The 22,646-nt window shown below is 38.6% G+C and overlaps 1 protein-coding gene across 2 annotated transcripts in view; it reads right to left on the reverse strand.

Moving 5' to 3' along the window:
• The window catches only part of CDH2 (cadherin 2), a 116,787-nt gene that overhangs the window by 36,726 nt on the left and 57,415 nt on the right, over positions 1-22,646 (reverse strand). For both annotated transcript variants that reach the window (XM_039549140.1, XM_039549139.1), the window contains exons 3-4: positions 2,305-2,531; positions 350-496 (exon numbers count right to left, since the gene is read on the reverse strand). In XM_039549140.1, the coding sequence (XP_039405074.1) occupies positions 350-496; positions 2,305-2,531 (374 nt within the window). The remainder of the gene's footprint in view (positions 1-349; positions 497-2,304; positions 2,532-22,646) is intronic.

Genomic DNA, 22,646 nt, shown 5'->3' on the forward strand with positions numbered 1-22,646 from the left:
CCATTTCCTTTGGTCTCCTGGTGCACTCTGCTTCCTGCTCACTCACACACCATTTCCCAGGCAGAGAACTCCAGTGCAGGAGACTGGAGAACTCCTGAACCAGCAGAGATACCCCTTAACACACTTACCATCCAAAACAAGGTCATCTTCCACCAGTACAGAAGCATACAGACAACTCAAAGCCCTGGAAATTAGACGCATCCCAGCATGCAATGCAGAGGTAGCAACAAGAAACCAGCCCGAAAGACTCTGATAAATGTCTGGACGATGAACAAGACATCATTTACACAAAATCTCTTCAAGAGCTCTCTGAGGGACACTGAAACCACACTTCTATTAGCTTCCTTACCCTAACTAATTCCTGAGGAAAAGGTCCTTTGGAATTTTCTGGTAGGTTGATTGGAGGAATAACCCAGTCTCTCTTCTGCCTCTTCAGAGGGCTGCTGTGCTTGTATTGTTGCCATGGAAATATGATTTCTTCAATTTTCCTTTGGTCCTTTCCCAGGTACAAGATAAAATTAAGCACATGTTAGTAGGAGCATTACTAGTAGACATTATAATGTAACTCAGGTACAATTACAGAACTGACTGAAAGGCTGTCTTTCCTCTGTGTTCATCGAACTGTTTTATTTCCATTCCCAGTGCAGCTTGAAAATAACCGGTATCATTTACAACTGCACTGCAAAATTGTAAGAACCCTTTTTTACCTTACTTAACTAGGATGAGAAAGGGAATTATAAACCATTTATAACATGGCACTACTGTGTAAACTGTTCTGCACTTTCTGAGAAGTAGTTAATATTTTTCAGAATTTAATAGTATATGCCTTTATGTATTTCTCATTAGCCAGAGCTCCAGTCCAGGTAATGTGCTACTGTACACTAAATTTAGATCTGGGTGTGCTATAATGTAATTTGAGTTCCAAGAGAAGTTTAATACATACTGGTAAGGAATGTCTCAAATATTTATGACCCTATTAAATCCCATAGAATTAATGCTGTAATTATTTTAAACCTATGTCAGCCATGATGGATGCAGTAGATGACCCACTTTACACACTGGGCATTAATCTCTGCTGGGTGTCAACATTCCCTTCCTATTCCCTTCTATATCTGCAGTCATTTCATCCTTTGGATGACAGCACACACAGCTAGCTTGTTTTTAAGGTTGGAAACAGGGCAACAAAAACATTTTCCAACTCTTTTAGAAGAAGAATTTTTTTAAAATCTAATCAACTATGTCACAGAGTATGAACAGATGCCCAGCTGAAGGCCGAGATTCTACTACTCTGCAGTGTCTTTGGAATAAACAGGGCATGCTCCGGCACATCTAAGCATCTGCTCTTTTACTACACTTCCATGAACAAAATGACAGTATTTCCATTGTTTAAAACATGCCTTAGCAGATTTAACACAATCACCAAGTAAGCAAACAAAAACCCGAGGATTACACAGCAGTGGTCTCCAGTGTGTTCTCAGGAAAAACGTCTTGCATAACCACATTACCTATTTTGACATTATGCTTAAATCTTTAATGTGCACCTATTACAGGTATGTTAATCTATGAATAAATTTTGTTCTTTATCTGTAAACTAGGCACTTCTCCTTCACTAAGAAGAAGGCAATAAACAGCAGGCAACAGGTACTATAACAGAAAAAGGTAGACAACCTAATATGCTTTTCTGAAGTAAATACATTGCTAATTGCATATTGCTGTGTCTGATTTTTGTTACAGTACATGGTTTATCCTATGGCAGCTTCCAGCAGAGGGAGACTATCTTCCTTACCAAGTAGTGCTGGAATCATGAATAATTTACAATCTCCAATTTGATTATGACGGGACAAGACAAAGCCAATATTCCCTGCCAGAAGTGCTTTCCTACTTACTGCTGTAAATCTACAGCTCCCATCTAATAAATGTGACTTATGCATTCTATCACAGATTTGGGTTTTTTTGCGGTTATATTTAACTGCTTGAATAAACACTGTAATACTTTCAAGCAACTTAAAATAAAGAAATGGCTGCGTGAGACTTAAATTCAGGTATAAATCTCAAGCTATACAAACAAAAAGCTCAAACATAAAGAATCCCATATAGTTAAACAGGCATGTCTTTCCGTACCTTAGCAGAACTACAGAATAAAAGACTACAGAAGTTCCTTCTAAAGCTCCAGCTTTGCATGCACTAGGTGTCCATTAATAAGCTGGTTCATGGAGAGGTGCATGACAGGCAAAATTAAACCCCTATTTTTAGGCCTCTTTGTGGATATACATTTATACAGAGTGCATTTAGCTGTTGTTTTACCTTATCTGAAGCCCCTGTGAAGGCTGGCTCAGGGGTTAGCTTCACTCTCATTTGCCATTCTTGCTGGGTTTCCTTGTCTTGAGCAGACACAACAAACTCTGTGGGCTCTGCTGAAAGCTGAAAGCTACGCTCTGCATAGACCACACCATCTTCACCTACTCTGAAATCTTCTGGCTCACTGCTCCCAAAGTGTATTTTTTTGTTTCCATCACAGCTTCGAAACCTCACTGTAAAACAGATGTAAAATGACAAACAAAAAAAATTGGAAAAGCGGCCTACTTGAATTCACTGCGACATAAAATGCACTAAGAACAAACTCAAAAGCAGAGATACTTAACTTGCTGCTGCTATTATCACACGCAATTATGAGTTAAGAGTTGTACTTCAGGGGTCAGTCCACACTGTGTAACAATGACACTCTGTGGACTGCTAGACAGAGATTTTAACCCTAGACAGGAGCAGCCTCCCTCCTACAAATTCACCACACCACCAGCAAGCAAACCATCTCCTTCCATGTCCTATGCTACATTTCAGTTGGTTGCCAGTCGATGGCTGCGGGAAGTTGCACCTCAAGCCTCGAAAAGATCCAGTCAAGCCGATTCATTAAAAACACTCAAAAAATTTAATTACACTGCAACCACAACTGCAAACATAACTGTGCTTACAGCACCTTCTCTGCCAGTGGGGATAAGGCAGAAACTCAGAAATACGTTAAAAGTATTAAATTCTGTGCCCACATCAGCCTGTGATTCAGCTGTGTCATCTCAGGAAGATTACTTATGAGCTCTGGGAGTTTCTTCGTACCTCACTGACAAGATGGAGGAGGCAGTTAAGTACCTCACAGAGAACACCTAAGTTAAAGGGCTTGAGTTTTTATTTTGGTTTGGGTTTTTGTGCTTGTTTGATTGGGGGTTTTTTGTTGGTTTGTTTTTTTTTAAGCTACATTATGTACCACACACATCCCTTTATCTACTTAGGAATTACCTGTTCTTGTTTAATTCCCTCCCTCCTTCCTTTTGTCATGTCTGAAAGATACACACTGGAACAAGAAGTCAGTAAAACCGATCGTACAGATAATGATGTGATGTGAACAAAACAGAACTGGTAACAGGTTACTGCCTTCTCTACCAATTGTTTTCACCACCACTTACCTTCTGGGTTACTGCAAATAATAAAAAAGTAAAAAATTGAAAGTGTGCTTTTATAAGCAATGATCGCTCTTTAATGTTTCCAAAGCATTATGAAATATTTTGATTGTATGGGCAATAGAAGTGCAAAATAACATTACAAAGGTGGTGCTGAAATCCACATAGTGAAGATGAAGATGAAATGAGGCCTTAAGCTTCATTTCAGTTATTGGACTTTTTATATTGTGCTAAACCATGCACAAACTATTTAGCTTCAAAACCTAAAGGTCCTTCTCAAGAAACATCAGTACGAAATGTCACGCATCGTATGCTTTCTTCTGCAGTGCACTGTTTCCAGGAAGGTACTGGGAAGAAGAATCATACTTTTTTGTATTTGAACTTCAAGGACCAAGCTGATGTTCTGACGACAGACTAAATTTCTTTCCTTATCGCACCCTTTCAGTTATCTCAGTTATCTAGAATTCCCCATTTGCCTTCTCCTGACAGGAAAGACTGTAATTTAAAAGGGTCCATCAGATACAAAAATGAGACAAAGCACAGCACTACTCTAAATAAATGATATAGCATCAACCTTCTTAATTTTAATCTTGCTGGACTGGGCGGGGATACTGCTCTTTCCAGGCAGATCCCAGAGTTCAAAGGTCTTTTCCTGTGAAAGGCCAGCCTCCCTTGGGAAGAAGAGCATGGCATGTCCACAAAACACTGCGCCCTGGAAGAACAAATCTGCCTGGGTAGAAGGCTGAAGCTTCACCATCAGGGCTGCTCCTGTGACCCACCTTGAGGAGGCTGACTCTGGTCTTCCTCATAAGCAGAGAGAGTGCTTTTCTAAAATTCTAATAAATACTCAGTCTCTTACGTAAGTCTTCATGTACTTAAGCAATTCCTATTGCTCAAGTCCATCCTACCTGCTTTATCAGGTACAATGACTTCCTTTCCTATAATCTACACGCCACAGGTCTGTAGAATATGGAGAAGGTGACAGATCCTCTGGTTTGCTGTTCACATGGGAGGAGAAAACTGACAGACAGAAGGTCCAGATCCCATATGTTAACCATCCCATTGACCTCCCACTTTTTTCAATATGGGCCTTGCAGCTCCAGTCAGCTCACTGCAACATTATGTTGAAATGCAATGGCCGGCTGATAAAATGTATTATTCTACGCCAAGAATATAAAACTTCCAGTATGTAGAAACTATTACCACAGTTCTAATTCTGTAATTCTGATTGGCCCACCTTCAGAGCTGGGCAGACTGTATTGCCCAGCACAAAAATAAAAAGATGTCTAAGAAGAGCTTACTCAAAGGTCACTACATTTAATGATATAAGAACTAAATGACTGGACTATTAAACAGTGCTACTTGTACCTGGTTACAGAGGCACAGACCACCCAGACTTCAAGCATGGAGGAAGAGGGGCATCCTTGAAATGCCATCATTGTTCACAAACAAAACTCTCAGAAACAGTTCACATAAGTCAAAACCCAAAAAGCCACCAGAAACGTAACCCATAGCTCTGTGTCTCTGCTAATCTCTCATCTCAACTCCAACTGCTCTCAAAGTCTGCTTTTCAAAAGAGTGTCTTGACCAAAAGAACAAAGAGCAAAGCCAGCTCCACCTCTGGCTCTTCTCAGACTTACTTCTGTAAAGTACAAGAGTGGGAAAGAGAATGAAGATTAATCTAAACTTTGATCATTACTGTTTTTCAAAAAGGTGAAAGCTAAAATGAGTATTTGTCATTATGCTCCAAAAGACTAAGATATCACAATAATATTTTATAAAAAAGTATTTCCTAACTATTGCACAGTAACAGTATACATTCATATTTTAGATATTCAAATTCATAAAGAAGACTTCTTTCCCCCCATCTCCTTACATAGAGACTCCAGCAGCACAAAAATAAAGCAAAAAAAAAAAACCACCTTGCTAGCCACTTCATTGATATTCTTCCTCCAGGCAACCGTGTATTATGAAATTCAATGAAAATCCCTTCCTATGACAGTATCCTGGTAAAAACATATAAAATTGTCAATGTGAGAATTATTCTCCCTTTGCAAGGAGCACACATTAACGAATTATAGTCAAGTATAACCAACTATAATTAAATTACCTTGACAGAGTACAGGTTGTGCAGGAGCTACTCTTCCCCCAAACACATGGTTATCAGTCCTGTAAATTCAATTTAGATCACTTTGCTTCATTTTTCAGTGTTCAACTAGTATGAACAGAGTGATTTCTGACAGCAGGTTTTTAGGCAAAGATTTTTTATTTGCAAAAATGCTACAGGAAATATTTTTTTTACTGTGAATAATGACTGCTTATGCAACCATGTTCTTTTCTAAAAACCACAGGAAAGGGAGGCATGCTTTCCCCAAGTCACTTTATGCTGACAGATCAATCACAGACTTTTTTCCCACTTAAAAAAAAGGTTAACTAGATATAACCTCTCTGCAGAATCTTAGTCACTTTATATGCAATAGAAAGAGTAATCAAGTATCTGATTTTACTGCTTTTTAATAACACTCTGCATAAATGACTGGATAACAGTATCATAATCTGTAAAAATAACGCATGGATTTTTAAGTATTTCTGAGTTTCCTGTGCATCTTCTGAAAGTATCTGCTTTTCAGAAGTGTATTATTTGAAAGCCCCGGGAAGTAGTCAGTCAAACTCAAATATAACTGTTTCAGTTTTAAAGAGAATACCTTTGGTTCTATCAAAGTATTAATATGCAACATGGGAGTAAATGCACTTAGTTCACAGGCTCAAAACAAGGCTGTGCACAAGGATTTACAAAAGTAGAGTCTTTAAACAGAAGAAAAATTGTACTTTGTACTAGCACACGATTACTATTAAATATTACACCCTAAGACAGAAGACCATTAATACCCTAATTTGAGTCTTTTCTTCTCCTAAAACCAATGCAAGTATATTCTATTAAATAAAGAATAAAAGAGGACCTCTGAGACTACAACACTGTAAAATGAAAATCTACAGCTCCATGGTAGCAAAGGATGCTTTCAGCTTAACACTTTCTCATGGAAGTAATTACAACATATGCATACACATGTAGTGTACAAAACGTTAAGAAATAGACATGCAAATTCATTTAAACTGCACTAGAGATCACCACCACTCAATGCTCAGGTCTAATGAGATGAATGATTCATACTATCTCTAAAATACATGTCCAACCTCATGTACCTTACTAGTAATCTTCAATTACCTAGAACCATTTCTCAGACAATAAAACACTTTTTTCAGCTACTCATGTTGGTTTGCACTCTTTGGCAACCTGCTTCTGCTCGTTTTGTCTTAGGCAAATAATATCAAAATTATTTGATCCAAACAAGGACTGCGTAAAAAATGATACAATGGGCTTGCTAACCTATGACAGGGCTATACTATTTACATCAATTTTTAATGAACGTACTATATTCATGTGCAATACAGAATATTCATACAGAATTTTCATTACTCGTTTTGATCGTGAGACTGAGTCTACCATCTGTATTTTTTGCACTTGGAAAATATTCAAGTCACTTCTAGATAACACCCACATGCATACAAGCAAACTAGCGTGTTTCCTTCAGTAAATTTGCTGGAATGCTACTCCTCTCAAATGCTCTTCTCAATGCCTAAGCATCAACCTCAAGGCAAAGGCTCACTTAGCAGACATTATGGAAATTGCAACAAATGCCAAGTGCTAACAACACATATACTTCAGCAACACAGTTAAGAGTGTGCATCATAAAACAGAAAACCTATGGCTATTTAATCCACTTGGCATTGTTTTGCAACAGACAAAATAAATAGAATACGAAAGTTTCTTAGGTACAACTACCTACTAGATACCACTTTTACCTTTGACAGAATGAGAAACTATATGGAAACACTCTGCTTGAACTGTCTAGCTATCTGCATACTTAATATCTGAACACTCTCCAAGAACACTGTATTTAACAAGTCTTTACTTCTCAGAGAGAGAAGCAGGAGAAAACTACACAAGAAACAACATATAATGCTTGCTCCCCCCGCCCCCCCACCACTTTATAAATTAGTAATTTATTCATACTGGTTACTTCTGTATCTGTAAGATGATCTGTTAGTCCTACTGACATGGTGCACAAGCTCATATTTCAGTTCATCGCTTGTTGGAGTGGCATGTGTAATGCCCATGAGACATCCTTTACTATAATTATAGATGACCTTGAAAAGAACGGGGTTTTTGACATCCTGGTGAACTGTTATAATCACAAATAACTAAAGTACATCCTAAATTGCCTTTCCCATCAGTGCCTTTAAATTTGGTCTGATTTTAGAACTTCCTGAAACCAGCTTTAAGTATTATTAAATATTATTTAATATTTGATTTTCTGATACGTGGGTTGTCCACACCAGCCAGAAAAATACTGTTTGCACCTGTAAACGGAGAAAATTAGCTACGGAAATTACTGAGTCAAAATAAATATGAAATATAATCAGGTTATTTTAGGCAATGGCATTTCCCTACCTGTATTGTAATTCAATTTGTCTTTATATCCTTTAGAGATATTTCCATACACCAGCATTATTTCTAAAAGGTTCTTCTGGTCTTTTTTCTAATCCCTTTTTCTTCTCTGCTTTTACATTTATAAATGTAAATACATTTATAAACCTGTAGTTTATCCCATACTCCAGACCATCCAAAAATCTCAAAGTGCTACTAATTCTGAGCCTTGTTGGAGTAACCAACCTGTGACACTTGGAAAGAAAGCTGGCTGTCAAAAGACAGCTACTTACCAAAGCCTGCTAATTCAATAATTGCTTTTGAAAAAAAACCTGTGCCTTGTGCTGAGCACTGTGTTCTGCCACCCCAGCCCACTCCGAGTAGAGGGCTGCTTCAGCAGGTCATGCAAGCCCAACTGGAGTTTTGCCACTTACTAAGGGCCAAATACGGCCATTTGCTTCTAATTCCCATTTGCACTTGTCTTCACCATCTTTACAACCTGCTTCCACGGGTAAGCCTGGTTATGAGGCTCTCAAGTAGCGAACAAGTGTCACATCAGAAGGTTTCAACTGAGGTAAAACCGAGGACGTATTCAAGCTATTTACCAACTTTAGGTGTTTCATGATCTGACTAATAGCAGCTTAACCTCCCACATTTCCATGCTCAACTGTTTGCTTAATTGTCTATTCAGTTAGGAAAACAATAATTAAAAGGGAAAGTGAGTTGCAAGAGTAAGGCTTAATTCATACTGTACACGTTTTTCATTAATTGAAAGCAGTTCGAGTGATCTGCAGCAAGCATTAGGTAAAATCTAGTACTAATATACAACTTTACTCTGGGGAATTAGGATGTTAAATAAGTAGTCTACTGCACAGAAGTGCTAAGTTTTTATGAAAGTTGTACATTATGCTGGTAAAAATAATTTGTACTGGTTACTACAACTATGATTCAATGTAATTCTCTCTCCTGCCCCACCCCCGAGACTGCTACTCCTAGATAGATAAATATGTACATTTCCTAAAATAACACACTTTCAAAGCAATCTGGCAGTCTACATGACAGAAGGACACCGGACATGAACCTCCCTTCTCCCTATTTCTGCAACAAAATTTTTTTCATTCTTAATTTGTACAATTACTGTGACATTTTTTTCTTTTGAAGTATTTTGTTGCAGGGTACAATTCGGAAATATTAAAGCTGCTTCCTACGTTACAGGAATGCCTCCTCATGAACCCTAGTAATTCAAACATTAAGGTCTATTTTTAAAGTATTTTCTTTCACAGGTAGCTATCACCAGACTGCCTAATTCTTGCATTCACAGGGAAAGACTCACACAGTTCTTTAATAAAATGCCATCTAGTTTCCAGTTCCCATAATCCTCTTTGTTTACAGAACAAAGTCGTAACAGGCATGCCAGAATGAAAATGGGGATAATGTTCTTTCTATTCGATAGAAATGCCTCTGCAGCTTTTCAGTACGGGAATACCAGCCATCAGCAAAACACAGGACTGGTATCTCAAACAGAGTCCAAATTATATCTGATTCACTGACCCTTTTCAGTCCTTGCCTCTACCACTCACTGGCACAAAGATCTGTGCTTTCACACCCCTTTTGTCTTTATTTAAAAAAAAATAAAATGTACAAAAAGAGAATAATCATCTTCAAGAGGGAAAGTACTTACATTTCGACAACTGCTTTTGTTTTAAAACACAAAAAGGTTTCTTTCCATTTTCCTCCACTCTGTATTTATTGTTTGAGGCAGTTTCACTATAGATGAGCTATAAGCCCCTGCAGAGTTCTGCACCAGCTTTTTTCCTAAATGATGCTAGCTGAAAGAAAACTCAGTAATAAATGTCATTTCTGTACTCTGGAGTATGCAATGCACCTTTAATACTTTCCCAAGTATACCATTCCACACAGTAATAAAAAGAAGGATTAAACACTAATCTCTTATACCCATAATGCATCAACTGACTACACCTGCTAAAATCCAATTTGGTAATTAAAAAATGTATCTACTGAACAGTCAAACCAGGAGACTAAAGGAAAAGTACTGTCTCTGCAGATAGCTAGCAGAAAACAGTTGCAAAACTGAGGCACTTAACACAAACCTATTTTTACCTCTATTCATTTTTATGTGACCTTAAGCAGTGTAAGAAATAAATACCTACAATTACAGTGCAGCAATTAAAGGGCAGTTTTTGTGCTACAGTAATGACTTAAGCATCTAGTAAAAACTAGGTAAGCAGCTTTGCCTTTTAGTCTATCTTTAGAAAATGCCAAAAAAGTTACTCTTCTTTTTTTTTTTTTCTTTTCCCTCACGAGCAATAAGGAAAGTGAGAACAGAGAATAGATGCTTTTATATGTTCTCTTTGCTCACTGTTCTTGGCCTGAAGTCCTTTTAGGCTTCAGGTTTCAAGATTTTTTCCTTGCTCTTCTCTCTGTCTTTATTGTTCCTTCTCCCTGCCTCTCCAGGTGTTCTGTTTTCTAGTTTCTTTAAACTTACTTTATTCCCTGATGCTCCCATTTTTCCTGTCCCCTCTTTCAACTGTTCTCCTGACAGAGGTGCTGAGGTGTCAAAGCATTGCTAATTTCAGGCTGCAGCTTAGGCTTTGAGCACATCTAGGCAGAAAGATCACTGGAGGGCTGTCTTTACAAAAATAAACAAATTAACTAAATAAATAAATATCCACACTCCTAGAGTTTCTGTAAAAAGCCAGAACTTGCTGAAATATCAAATGGGTGCATGCTTTCAAATGAGCTGATGATCTGTTTTACAGATTCAACTGGTCAGCAGCTTTAAACAGTGGCTTAAGCCCGCACACTAAAAGGGGTTCAGGAACAACAACAGAACATAGGAGAGAAGCATATATCACTTTCAGGCAGTGTGTCGCTTCTTACCATAAAAAGAAATACAATAAAATAAAATTAGGGATTTTTCTCATTAAATTACAGGATTGCTCAGGCAGAACTGAGTGTTGTATTTGCATTGCATCGCATCAAACAAAAATTCCCAACACTGACAAAATGGCAGTGATCCTCTCAACAACCCTGCCTCCCATTAAAAAAAAAGTCTTGAAAAATGCAGGAACATTTAATGTTTTGTATTCTGCTGCATACCCCAGCATACCACCTGTTTCTTGAGATCACATTTTGCAGTCCCTCCCATGTGGCTATGGATGCTTCAAGGGGAAGGGGACAGCTCTCCCTAAACTTGCCTTTCAGCTTCACAAACCAGCACACATTTGAATGCAGTGACCTTCCTCAAGCACCAGTACAGATTTTCATCTGCTTCCTTCCTTCCTCTGTCTGGTCTGCCCAACACTGGTGGCTTTTGTCACTCTCCCACATGTCATTCCTCTGGGCATGCTACGGTCTAATTTTCCAAAGCTGCAGCTATTCTTTATGACTTTTAAAAGGTCCTTAGTCATACTCTAGTTACTGTGGCAGCTCTGTGTGCCACTTATTTCCTAAAAGATGAACACTGTTATCCTCTGGGGGGAACCTGGAGAACCTTCCAGCCAATGGAGCTGGATATGGACACAACTGCACCAGCACCCCCACAGCAAAGAGCAGGCACAGCTGATCTCAAACCAGAACCACCCTGTTACACAGGGATGCTCATTTCCTTCGCAAATGGACAACAGCGAAAAAATACCCTGCTTGGACAGTGTACTTTTATATTAAACAAGGGCAAGAAACCTGCCAGTTGCCAAAGGGGGTGAAAGAGACAGCAGAGACAGCCCAGCAGTATTTACACTGATGTGGTTAGATAGCAATAAAAATCATAAATCCCACAGATTATACTATCACTGGATCATGTCCAGTAGGCCTCAGGCAGAAAATTAGTTGGCATGGCAGCTTAATAGTATCTAGTCAGACCTCAGGTTTTCATCATTATTATTCTTAAACAGAGATATCTGACCTTAAAAATCAGAAAAAGCTCTTGGTGACTGGTGCAGGCTAGTACAGAGTATTTCACAGCTAGGCCACAGTAGTGCTCCCCATAACAAAGCAGAGGACTCAAAAAGTTGGATGTCTATCCCATTATGAGGGAGTACCTGTGAGTGAAAGTAACCCCAAAATGGGTATTCACTCCCTCTGTGTATTGCTTTGAACATTTAAAACAGCAAGGGTGACAAGCTAATTAACTGATTATCATTAAAGAGGGGGAAATATCAAGAGAACTATCAGGAAAATGCCTGATTTCACATATTTGAAGATTATTATTTGGGTAGTTCATAGAAGCCTGTTACAGCCTCTCTCTCAATATGCCTCACATTCCCCCTCAATCCAATATACGTGTGCATATACCTTAAAAATAAATGAAGAATCACTAGTACTAGAATTAGATTGAATTAGAAATATATAGGAAATATACTTGACACTGCTCACCATGGAAGCTCACCTAGAACACTGCAACATCACAGGGAAACCTTAATGTTGTCATCAGTCCACACATGGGAGCAAAGAGTAATTAGTGTATATATTACGTATTTTTCCTCATGAGCTAAAATAAGTACAATGATCAGAAAAAAAAAAAAATACAGTGCTGGAATACTTTCTAGTGAATGGCACTCAGTGAACACTCACAAATCATTATTAATTATTTTTATATTCTTGGTTGACTACCTAAACCATATTCTCAACAAGATGAAAACCGCCCATCCGTGCTAGATCACCAAGTATCAACAGTAGGAAAGGAAAAACAAAAGAGGAAGAGAAACTTGGTCTTTTTGTATCTACACTACAGAGTTGGGACCTCAGACTTGAGTCTTTTCAAACTACTATTTTATTTCATGTAAGGCCTACTTGACTAGGTAAATTAGACAAACACTGGCTGCAAGCAGAAGTAGTACTGTTGCTTCATGTTTGACTGCACCATAGAGCACAAACTCATTAAAATGACCAACATGAGGTTACTTGTGTACAGCTGACACAGTGTAAGTCAAAATTTAAGTGACACTACTTTCCTTCAAGAACGTTTACCGTTCTTTGAATATCTTGTCTAGGGATTACAAAATTACGAGGCTCAAATAATCCCCTTAAGTTCATATTGACAGTAATAGAATTGACAGAAATAAAAGAGGCGTTACACCAGGAAAAAAACACTGATAAAAAAAAAAACGTTTTCTTCGCAAAATGCAGACAAGCGTGACAGCAGCACAACATGGTACCAGGATTAATATAGGAAGAGGAAGAAGAAAATAAGTCCTTGGATACAATTTGCAGACAAATGAGAGAAATAGAGACAGACTTCATTCAAGAGGGAACTTTCAGTACAGCCACTGCAAAATTAAGACATACTACAGGATTCTATGCCAGAGCAAATTTATGCCATTTATTCCAGGTGGAAACAGAAGAGACAGACCTGGCTGAACAGACTCTTGTTTTACAATCGTGATTCAGTCTAGTCACAGAAGAACAGAGAAGAAAAAGAACAGATCTTCTGGTATATTTGAAGATACTCTTCCTATGATAAATGCAGCTTTTTTTTTTTTATGTCTAGACTTTCCTGGTGGCCTTGTGAGCACAAAACACGAGACATTTGACATTCAAATTGTGTTAGATTGGAATAATGCCTGAAAATAGCAGGGGCTTGACTGATTGAACTAGAACTGAAAATTCTACTTTTAGCAAAGCCTAAGGATGAGAGCAGGGTATTACCTTTCTGAACCCCTTCGCTGGATTGAACAGTTACATGAGCTTTGAGACCAAAGATTACAGTTATAAATATCTCAATGAAAACCCCACATGTGATAATGGCTCCTAGAGGGAATCATTAGGATTCATTTCTGGATGTGGCAATTAACCTATTACTGTCTGAGTCAAGACTACTTTGCTGAGAAGCACTGAGCTATTGCACTCTATGCAGTCTTGATTTTTCAATTATTAGTCACAACATTCTAAGTTTCTTAGTAAAGATTACACAGCAACACCCTCCAAATGCCCAGACTGCATCCCAAGTGTCTGGGGATTATTTCTACAGCAATCAGTATAACGGGACTGATCCTTGACTAGGAGTCGTAGGTACAAGACAGAAACTGTAGTAACTTCTAACATTTAGATAAATCAAACATGATTCAAATACCTGAACAATGGAAACACTCAGTGGTAACTTGCAGAATCAATGCATCACAAAAATGAAACTACATTTTCCTTTAGAAACCCAAGTACTGTATTATTCCAACAGAAAGGCACTCCTTGCTTTGCTTACCAGAATACTAAATATTCATTTCCAAAAGGAATCTGAGTGGAAAAGCTCCATTGTAATAAGCATTTTAACATTTCAATGGCTATTTCAACTGCCATCTGTATTCCTCTCAATTTTCCTCAGATGTTTGAATTCCTCAAAAAGACACCTGTGGCATTCACACACAAGAACAAACATCTCCTTTCACTTCCTCTTCCCAAAAACAATGCCAGTTTGCAAAGGGAATAAAGCAAGCCATGCTACACTTGCTATATACTTCAGAAAATACTATCCAGTGTGTCCGACAGTAATGACTGCTCATCCAGAGGTATTTTTCCTTAGGATAAGCATTACCATGAACATCTTCTGCGAAGATCACTGAAATGCTGTACTTTGATGGCTAATATAAGCAGATTCATGAACTATCTAAAAGACTGTTGAAGTTACTCATGGCAAAATTCTTTCCTTTCTTGGTGCATGATGCACAGCTCCTCTCTAATACTATACTCTAGATGTGTCTTTGTACGCATCTGAAAATGCTTTTGGTCCATAAATGCAATAGTGTCACCAACAGAGAGAAGACAAAGTCATTCAGTGAAACAGCATTCTGAGTGTCTGTTGAAACAAAAATGCAGAGGATGAAACAGCAACCTGTCATCAGATGTTGGGAGTCTGACATTCGTCAGTAGCAGATAAAAACTGCTCACTGCTCTCTGCTCTCACCTCTGTCTGAGGGAACTCACTGCATGCAGATGTGGCCAGTCTGCATCCATAGGCAAGGACTGGAGTCTCTGCAGTGATGTTTAGGATCTATTTCACTAGGGTTTAGGGCTGTGTTCTAGGAAGTTTAATAAAAAAACAACAAACAAAGAAAACTACACCAAACAAAGCAAGAAAAAACCCACCAAAACAAAAACTCACCCCAAAAAATGCAAACTAATCCAACACTAAAAAGCTACAAAACAAACTGTCCCCTCATACATGCATGCCCTGAAAATAATAATAAAAAAAGCCCCCAAAGCTAAATACTTCCTATTAATTTCAAGTAATTTCAGTGCAGGTATTCTCTACTACTTTGTACTTTGTATTAAGATGTGCACATTGTAACTGTAAGATAGATTCATATTCACAGCACCCTACCCCATTTTATAGGAAAGGCGAGGAATTCAGTTGCCCTCTGGAGGAGGCTCCCAAGGAACACAGCCTGCAAGCCTGCAAACACAGGCTCAGTAGTTGACCAAAAGGCACTATCCAGAACATGTAGCATGACCTCTTCAGCTTTGTTTGGACAGGTTGCTCACAGTCCCTGTACTGCAGACCTTCCTGCCCAGTGGAGAGCGTACATGGCTGGTGTAACACTTTGATGAGGTAATCAGACAGGTTAGCAAGCAATATAATCAATTTGATCTGCCATGTCAGCTGAGCACTTGGAGTCCAGAACAACTCTTATTAAGTTAGGCAATGCCTACAGTAAATGAGTGATATTTTATTTTGATTTGCCTCTCACGGCTCAAATACCAATTGTGGTATCTAAAGCTCACCTTCCCATGAGAAAGGGATTTCTGCAAACTAAAAGCAGCCTCTCCCTCAGCAGGAACAAGCAGCAAGTGAAACTGAACAGATCTGACCTTACAATAAACATCTGAGCTACATTTTAAAATACTGGCACTGAGATGTTATTACTTTGCTTTGATATGCTGCCAAAGGAAAGCAAAGAGCCGTTGAAAATTGAACTTCATTTTGAGGTCCTGTCCATTTTTCAATAATCCTTGTGACACTATGTACATAAATTAAGGATGTTACAAAAGGCAACATACTATGATGTCATAAAATAATAACATTCATGTGAAAGTCTTAACAGATTCATGCTTAGTAGTGTCATAAACCAGAAAAATTACCAAGGAACATACACATGATCCCACAAATGAAATACATATGGTACCCTGGGTATGGAGAAAGGTATTTGGGTAAAATTAACAAGGCTTCTGGCTCACAAGCACACAACATGGCTGTTGTTCCTTATTATAAGTAAAAAATTTATGAAGTTCACTACAGTATGGATTTTTTTGTTTTATAAATGCAGAGATGTCACTTTTAATGTGCATCTGTCAGCATTTTGTACATTATAGTCATAAACTTACAGATTTTCAAAACAAATGGTATAACCAATCTACATGGTTTTTCCTTAACTCCTTTATTGCTGGATGTCTCCAATACACAATTCAAATTTTTCTTTGAGGACCAAGGTAACAGAGTAACTTGAGACATCTGAAATTTTAGTCACCGAACTGTGATTTATCTGTGCTACTCTCAACAAGCCCCCAGGATAAAAATCAGTAAGTGCATTCAATCTGTTTAGAAATCACCTTCAACTGGCTCATGTACCACTACATAACTGTTTTTACAGTAGTTTACCTCCAGATCCAACAGATTTCTGCACTTTTGCCAAGTATTGCAATATTAACTTGTTTTGGTATTAATTAATATCCTTAATACTGCTTGAATCCACCATGTCTTTTCTTAGCCTGCTTTCTCACACATGACACAACCCAATTCTCTGCCTTCAGATTTTTCAACTCCATGTCTGCAAGAGGTGCTTGCCATAAAATGTGTCCATGTTTTTCAGGGCAGTACAATTGCTACATAGGTGCTTATTCTATCATTCTCCCAAATGGTAAAGATGGAAAGAAAATAAAAGTCTCTGAAGGTAGCAGACCCAATGGTCTTCAAAAAATCTTGACACAGGGTGGCAGAGCCAAGACAAACATCACTATCTTAAGCAAAAGCATCTCCCTCACCTGAGAAAGCTTAACTCACAGTATTTTAGGGGATAACAACACTGGATGCATCACTTCTTTCCATTATTTTGTCAAATGCATTCTGCCCATCCCAACTAGAGATGCTGTTATCTAATGATGGGTGAAGAGCAAACACAATTTACGCTGTATTTACAAATAATCAGAAATAATTCTTAAATTAATTTTAGAAAGCAGGCAAGGCCTAAGTTCAGAAGACTTCCACAAAGGAATCAGAAAACAGCACGAAAGTCTAATAAAGAAATATTTGAAAGTCATACTGAAGTAATTAAAAAAATGAATGAGGCAACACAACACTACTCTCAAAACAGTCCTGAAAATCTGTCACCACTTAAACGATGTACAGAAATCTTTGTTTATTTAGAAAAAAAATAAATGAGTATGATTTGTGTCAATGTTTCCTCTCTTTTGTAGCTTGTCAAAGAGAAGCATTCTTTCTTTGTAGCCTCATCAGGTCAAAAGCACAGGTGAGCTTGTGATTCTCATTGACTTGAAGGAAAAACTAGATGTTTAAGATCAAAAAAGCTATTTAATTTCTCTAGATGAAAGTGGAAAGGATGCATCTTTTCCTTAGAATGTCTTCTCAGTCATGTAGCACTTTTTATTTTTTAAATATTTGCTAATATTTGATACTTTTATTCACTGTGGTCATCAGCTGCAAAAAGCTGAGATTTGAGAATTTTTTTATTACTGTAAAAAAAGTGACTTTGTCCTTCACTTTTTTCATCTGAGCCTGAAACACATTTAGAAGGCCTGGCCAACAAATGTATTTAACTTTGAATCAGAGAACTGGCTTATCAGAACTAAACATGGTTTTGATACTGCTTAATGCTGTGTTGTAAATTATTACCCTTTCCCAAAATTAAATTTACCAAGTTTTTAAAAGGTGCATTTAGGTTTCCTGATATAGTACTTTACCAAATTTATGGGCCAATAGCCAAGTCTGCATTTCTCATCTGCTCACTAATATCATGCACATATAGTAATGGTTTGACTATTTCCTTTTCTTACCATGGATAATAAAGTCAAATAAAAACAACACCCAAACTTTTTAAGGGCTTTAAATGCAGCTACTATAAAACATGATCTAAGGTAAACAAAACTGTCCAGTAAAGGAGGCAGGGAATGAGCCTATGCCCACCCCTACTAATGCTGCTTTACTGGGTAACCCCAAGGAACATCATTCCCTGGTCAAACAGGAGGAGTTTCCCTGCAGATGGAGGTGGAGAGGTAGGACGTGAGGAGGATCCACTGCTACTGGTGCCACAGCTGAGCTGGGCGGTTTTACACTGCACAGCGAAAGCACCATCTGAGCCTACACACAAGCAGTTTCTGCTCCTCCTACAATTACCACAAACCTCTGTCTTTCTAGGCAAGAGCAGCCACCTCAGTCTCGGCTCAGATGAGGAATTTGTGCTCTGACCCACAAACACAGAGCTCAGGAATACATCATCAAGCACCACCCAAATACTGAGTTTTCCAGCGACACCACTGCAGGCACAGCTGTGCCATACAGGCGGGACAAGAGGTCACGGAAGTCAGCAAAATATTAAGGGCAGCAAATTGTTTAGTGACTATGTTGTTTACTGTGCAAGTGGCTTTTGACTACAAGGGGTGGCAATTCTTTCCAGCTTGCCTTGGGCAGTGAGAGTTACAAAAGCATTTGTACTTGACTGGTGTCTAGGGAAATTGGCAGTCCTAGGTCTGTTTATCAAGTCTGCCAAGTTCTATGCTATGTGTGGCACACTTATTTTTTTCTCTCTCTCCTCCCTCCCCAATTATTCTATATAACGTGGCCAGGAAGAGTGCTAAGCAAGCCAGTTCAAAAGCAAACAGAAAGCCGGCAAACAAATCCCTCCAAAACTCAGTATTTAGCAAGCTGTTTCTGCAAAGGTTTACAATGGGAGCAAGAATCTGCTCTGGCCTTCATGGCAAACCACAATGCCACAGAGACTCCTCATGAGAAAAATGTCTCTCAGGCTGAAGATGTGCATGGCAAGTTGAAGGAAGCAATATATGGCTGAGAAATAATTTTATTTACAGCTAGGCAGACGTTAAGTCACAGAGCCCACTAGCAGTCATTACCGATTATAAAAATAGAAGCATGGATTTGTAAAGTTTATTTATGGGCCATTGTGTAGTTTATGCTGTACCACTAGCACATGTTAAACAAGAATTATAACACAGCTGGTGACAATGGGGAATAATTTTGTACTAACCTGGAACAATCAGTTTTCCTTCCTCCTAACCTTTATCTAGGAAAAAGTGAAATTTTTGTCTAAACTCCTAAAACTGAAGTCAACTGTAACGTATTACATTCATAGAAGAAGGTGACTTGAGCTAATACTGATCCATTTACAGAGAAACAATTCACCTTTCAAATGAAAACATTTAACATGAAACACTGATTTTATAAAATGATTAAATCATGAAATGATTAAAAATTTAACAGATTATAAACTGTGATTATTAAATGCAACTCAGAACAGTAGAGAAAAGTGTGTTGTCTTACAGGTTATTTTGACAGCACAGTAGATGAAAACTAATTATAGTTTCAAGATCTTCATTATTACATAACTTGATGCCCACATCAGTCAATTTACTGGAAACATTACACACACACGAAACAAATGATTTATGGTGCAACTGTACAACTAAAGGATGGCAGCCACATTATTAATGAATATGAATCTACTGAATTTAAGCAAGACCTGAAAAGCCTGAACCAACCAGCCATAGCCCGTTAATTTAGTAAGACCAATCATATCAAACTTAAGTTCTTGCAAGTCTATAAAATTTAAATCTCAAAAAAAATACTTAAAAATTCATGTGTCCTCCCGCCCTCTCCAATTTCTAGGTATTATTTACTCTACTCTTCTGTACTCTAGGGTAGTGTCTACTGAAAATGTAATTTCATGCTGTTTTGCAAAAAACCCCCCAAAACAAAACAATAAAAAAAACCCCACCTCAAAGACTGAAAGCAGTAAAGTCGTGTCAGTATAATTTATTCTTGCTTTAAATGAGGCAAGAAAGGAAAAAATGAACAGACTGCTACAGAAAAATGCATGAGGTCTTCACTTGTGATTTCATTTGAAAGTTGAACAAAAAACCTTCCTGAACATGCATCTCAAATTGATACTTAATAAATAAATAAAATCTCAACAACCAAAGACCAGCTCTTCCAGAGTAAAGTCCCTGTGTTTGCCAAGTGCTAAAGGGAAACAAGTAGATACCAGAAAACTCTCTGTACTACACACTGGTATTGATTTGAGGGGTTTGGTATGCAGGAGAACTGCAAGACTGCATCCTAGGGAAATGAAAAGGAGCTCCAACACAGTTTCTGATGTCTGGAATCTTTACTACCAAATGGAGGATTTGCTCTTGTGGCTTTTCCTAAAATTTCTGATGACAGAAAAAGGGGACAAGAGGGTGTGTGGGGGGAGGGGAGGGAATCAAGGCTGCCAAAGCACAAAGAGTGTCCTAGTCTCCTCCTCCTTTTTAGCATATCTTCTTGCCCCTTAATTTGACTGCTCTGCTGAGACCCTGGTAAAAAACCAGAGGAAATGTTTCTAAGCACAGTGCTAAGGGAATACATAACTGGTCTCACCAACTGCATGCAGGCAAGGGAGAATGCTTCTGCCAAATTAGATATGGCCCTGGTCACAGGCACCACAGCTTGCTCTCATTCATTCCATTGCAGACTACACCTCCACCAATACTGTATTATCCACACAGTCCTTTCTTACTGTCTACAGGCAAGTCTTCGCTTATCATTTTCAAGTATACCAATACAGTGCTTGCAGAAATCAGTTTTATCTCTAAGACACTGGATTCTGACATACAAGTAAATTAATGGCCTACAACAAACACTATTAAAGATGATGCATTCATATAAAGATTTCCCAACATACATAAATGTTATCTACCTAGGTATTTATCTCTATATTTGTACAGTACATTATTCATATATATTTTTACAGTATATTAAGGCTGCCAAGAAAACAGAATTGCCACTACTCAGGCTGGTACTTGCTATGAGAGAATTTTATTTCTTTTTATTTTATCTAAGCATGTGGGTCTCACACATTCTGGAAAGGGATAGTAACAGTTGCTTAACTCTTAGACATACCCATGCTAACTACCTTGACAAAGCCCATGGCAGGAATGGGGTGGTGCTCTTGACTGTGGAGGCTATAAACCACAAACAATTACATTCTCTTTAACTACTCTTCACTTCAGCCGGAAGAAACATGCCTTGGATCCAGCTTCTCCTAGACAACTGTAAGGAAACAGAACAATGGTAATTCCCAAAGTCCCTGACCTCATGGAACCGTATTTCATTAACCAGTTTTCTCTAAGCAAGTGGCAGAGAAGTACATTACACAGAAGGGGACATAGAGGCCACAGATCTGGGGCAGCTGAACACTGGGAAAGGATTGTGATGCTGTTGCTCAGAGAACACATACAATGAATGATCACTCACCTCCCTCCCCGCCAAGTCTGCAGGTTTGCAAGTCTGCAAACTGACAATTATACAGAAATCATAGAACTAAGTATTTTGACTCTCTCAACTTAAATTTGAAACCAGTAATCATTCAAGAAGGCGACACACATGGCAACAAAAGAGCAGGCAGAACACAAGACTCAGTACATCTCTATTCAGTGGCAGGAAGGCATCTATTATCAGATGCAGAATGGACCCAAAATGCAAAGAAAGCCAGCATTGTTGCAGGCGTTACTGGGAACATCCTAGCTGCTCGTTACAATTATTCAACAGAAGATGAGCTGGGGCAACCCCAAAACACTATCTTTAAAACCAGTATCTGATAAACCAAAGCTTAATTCTTGCAATAAAACTGAAACCAAAGCAAGCACATAAAGTACTTAGGCACTACCCAGAAAACACATGGGTGAAAACTGGCTAGAGGTTGGCCCTCACAGCCGATCTCCGCAAGCTCACTATAGAGCAGCAGTGAAAGATGCAGTCAGCCTTTTAGACATGGTTGTCTTGGAGACACCAGAACACACTGTATTGATGACAAAGGAAACAAAAAGCTGGATGCACTTTCTAAGGCTTTTAGTCTGCTCTCTTTCATGTGGAGTTTACGGAGGAGGGCCTCCCTGGGATGGGTATGCGGGGAATGCTGGCAGCAGAACAGCTCATTGAGGTAGAAATCTGCACTTGCTTAGGAGTGTCATGCAGCCCCAGAGCTCCCTTTATCCCAGGGAACAGGACGCTTCGACATGGAACCTCTAGCAAATGAGACTCACATTTGCTGACTTTGAAGGTTTAGCCCTGCACAAGCATTAAACCCTTCCTCCTAAGGGTCTTTAAGAGAAATAAAGCAAGCAGTCTCTCCTGGTTTGTGCAAGGGCCCTGCAGCTGCTCTGGGGGCTCTCTCCAATTATTCAAGTGCTCTTTTGCTAGTCTCCTTCCAAACTTTGAAGCAGAAATCCAGCAAAGTACCTTGAGGTAACTAGCAGAGAAATGGCTAATGACATTTAGGCTGTAACTGTGAGAACTCCAAGTTTTATCTCATTGCAACTGAGGTAAGCACGGAAAAGAATTTTGACGGAAGTTCAGAGACCATGAGCAGTGAACGCTTCTTATTCCAATTATCGAGTAAGTCCTGTAACGCTGAAATGTGTAACTCCCATTCTAGACTGTCAGATTCTAGCTTTGTGAGGAGATAGGAGAA

Source organism: Corvus cornix, chromosome 2 (assembly GCF_000738735.6).
Source record: "Corvus cornix cornix isolate S_Up_H32 chromosome 2, ASM73873v5, whole genome shotgun sequence".
NCBI lineage: Eukaryota > Metazoa > Chordata > Aves > Passeriformes > Corvidae > Corvus > Corvus cornix.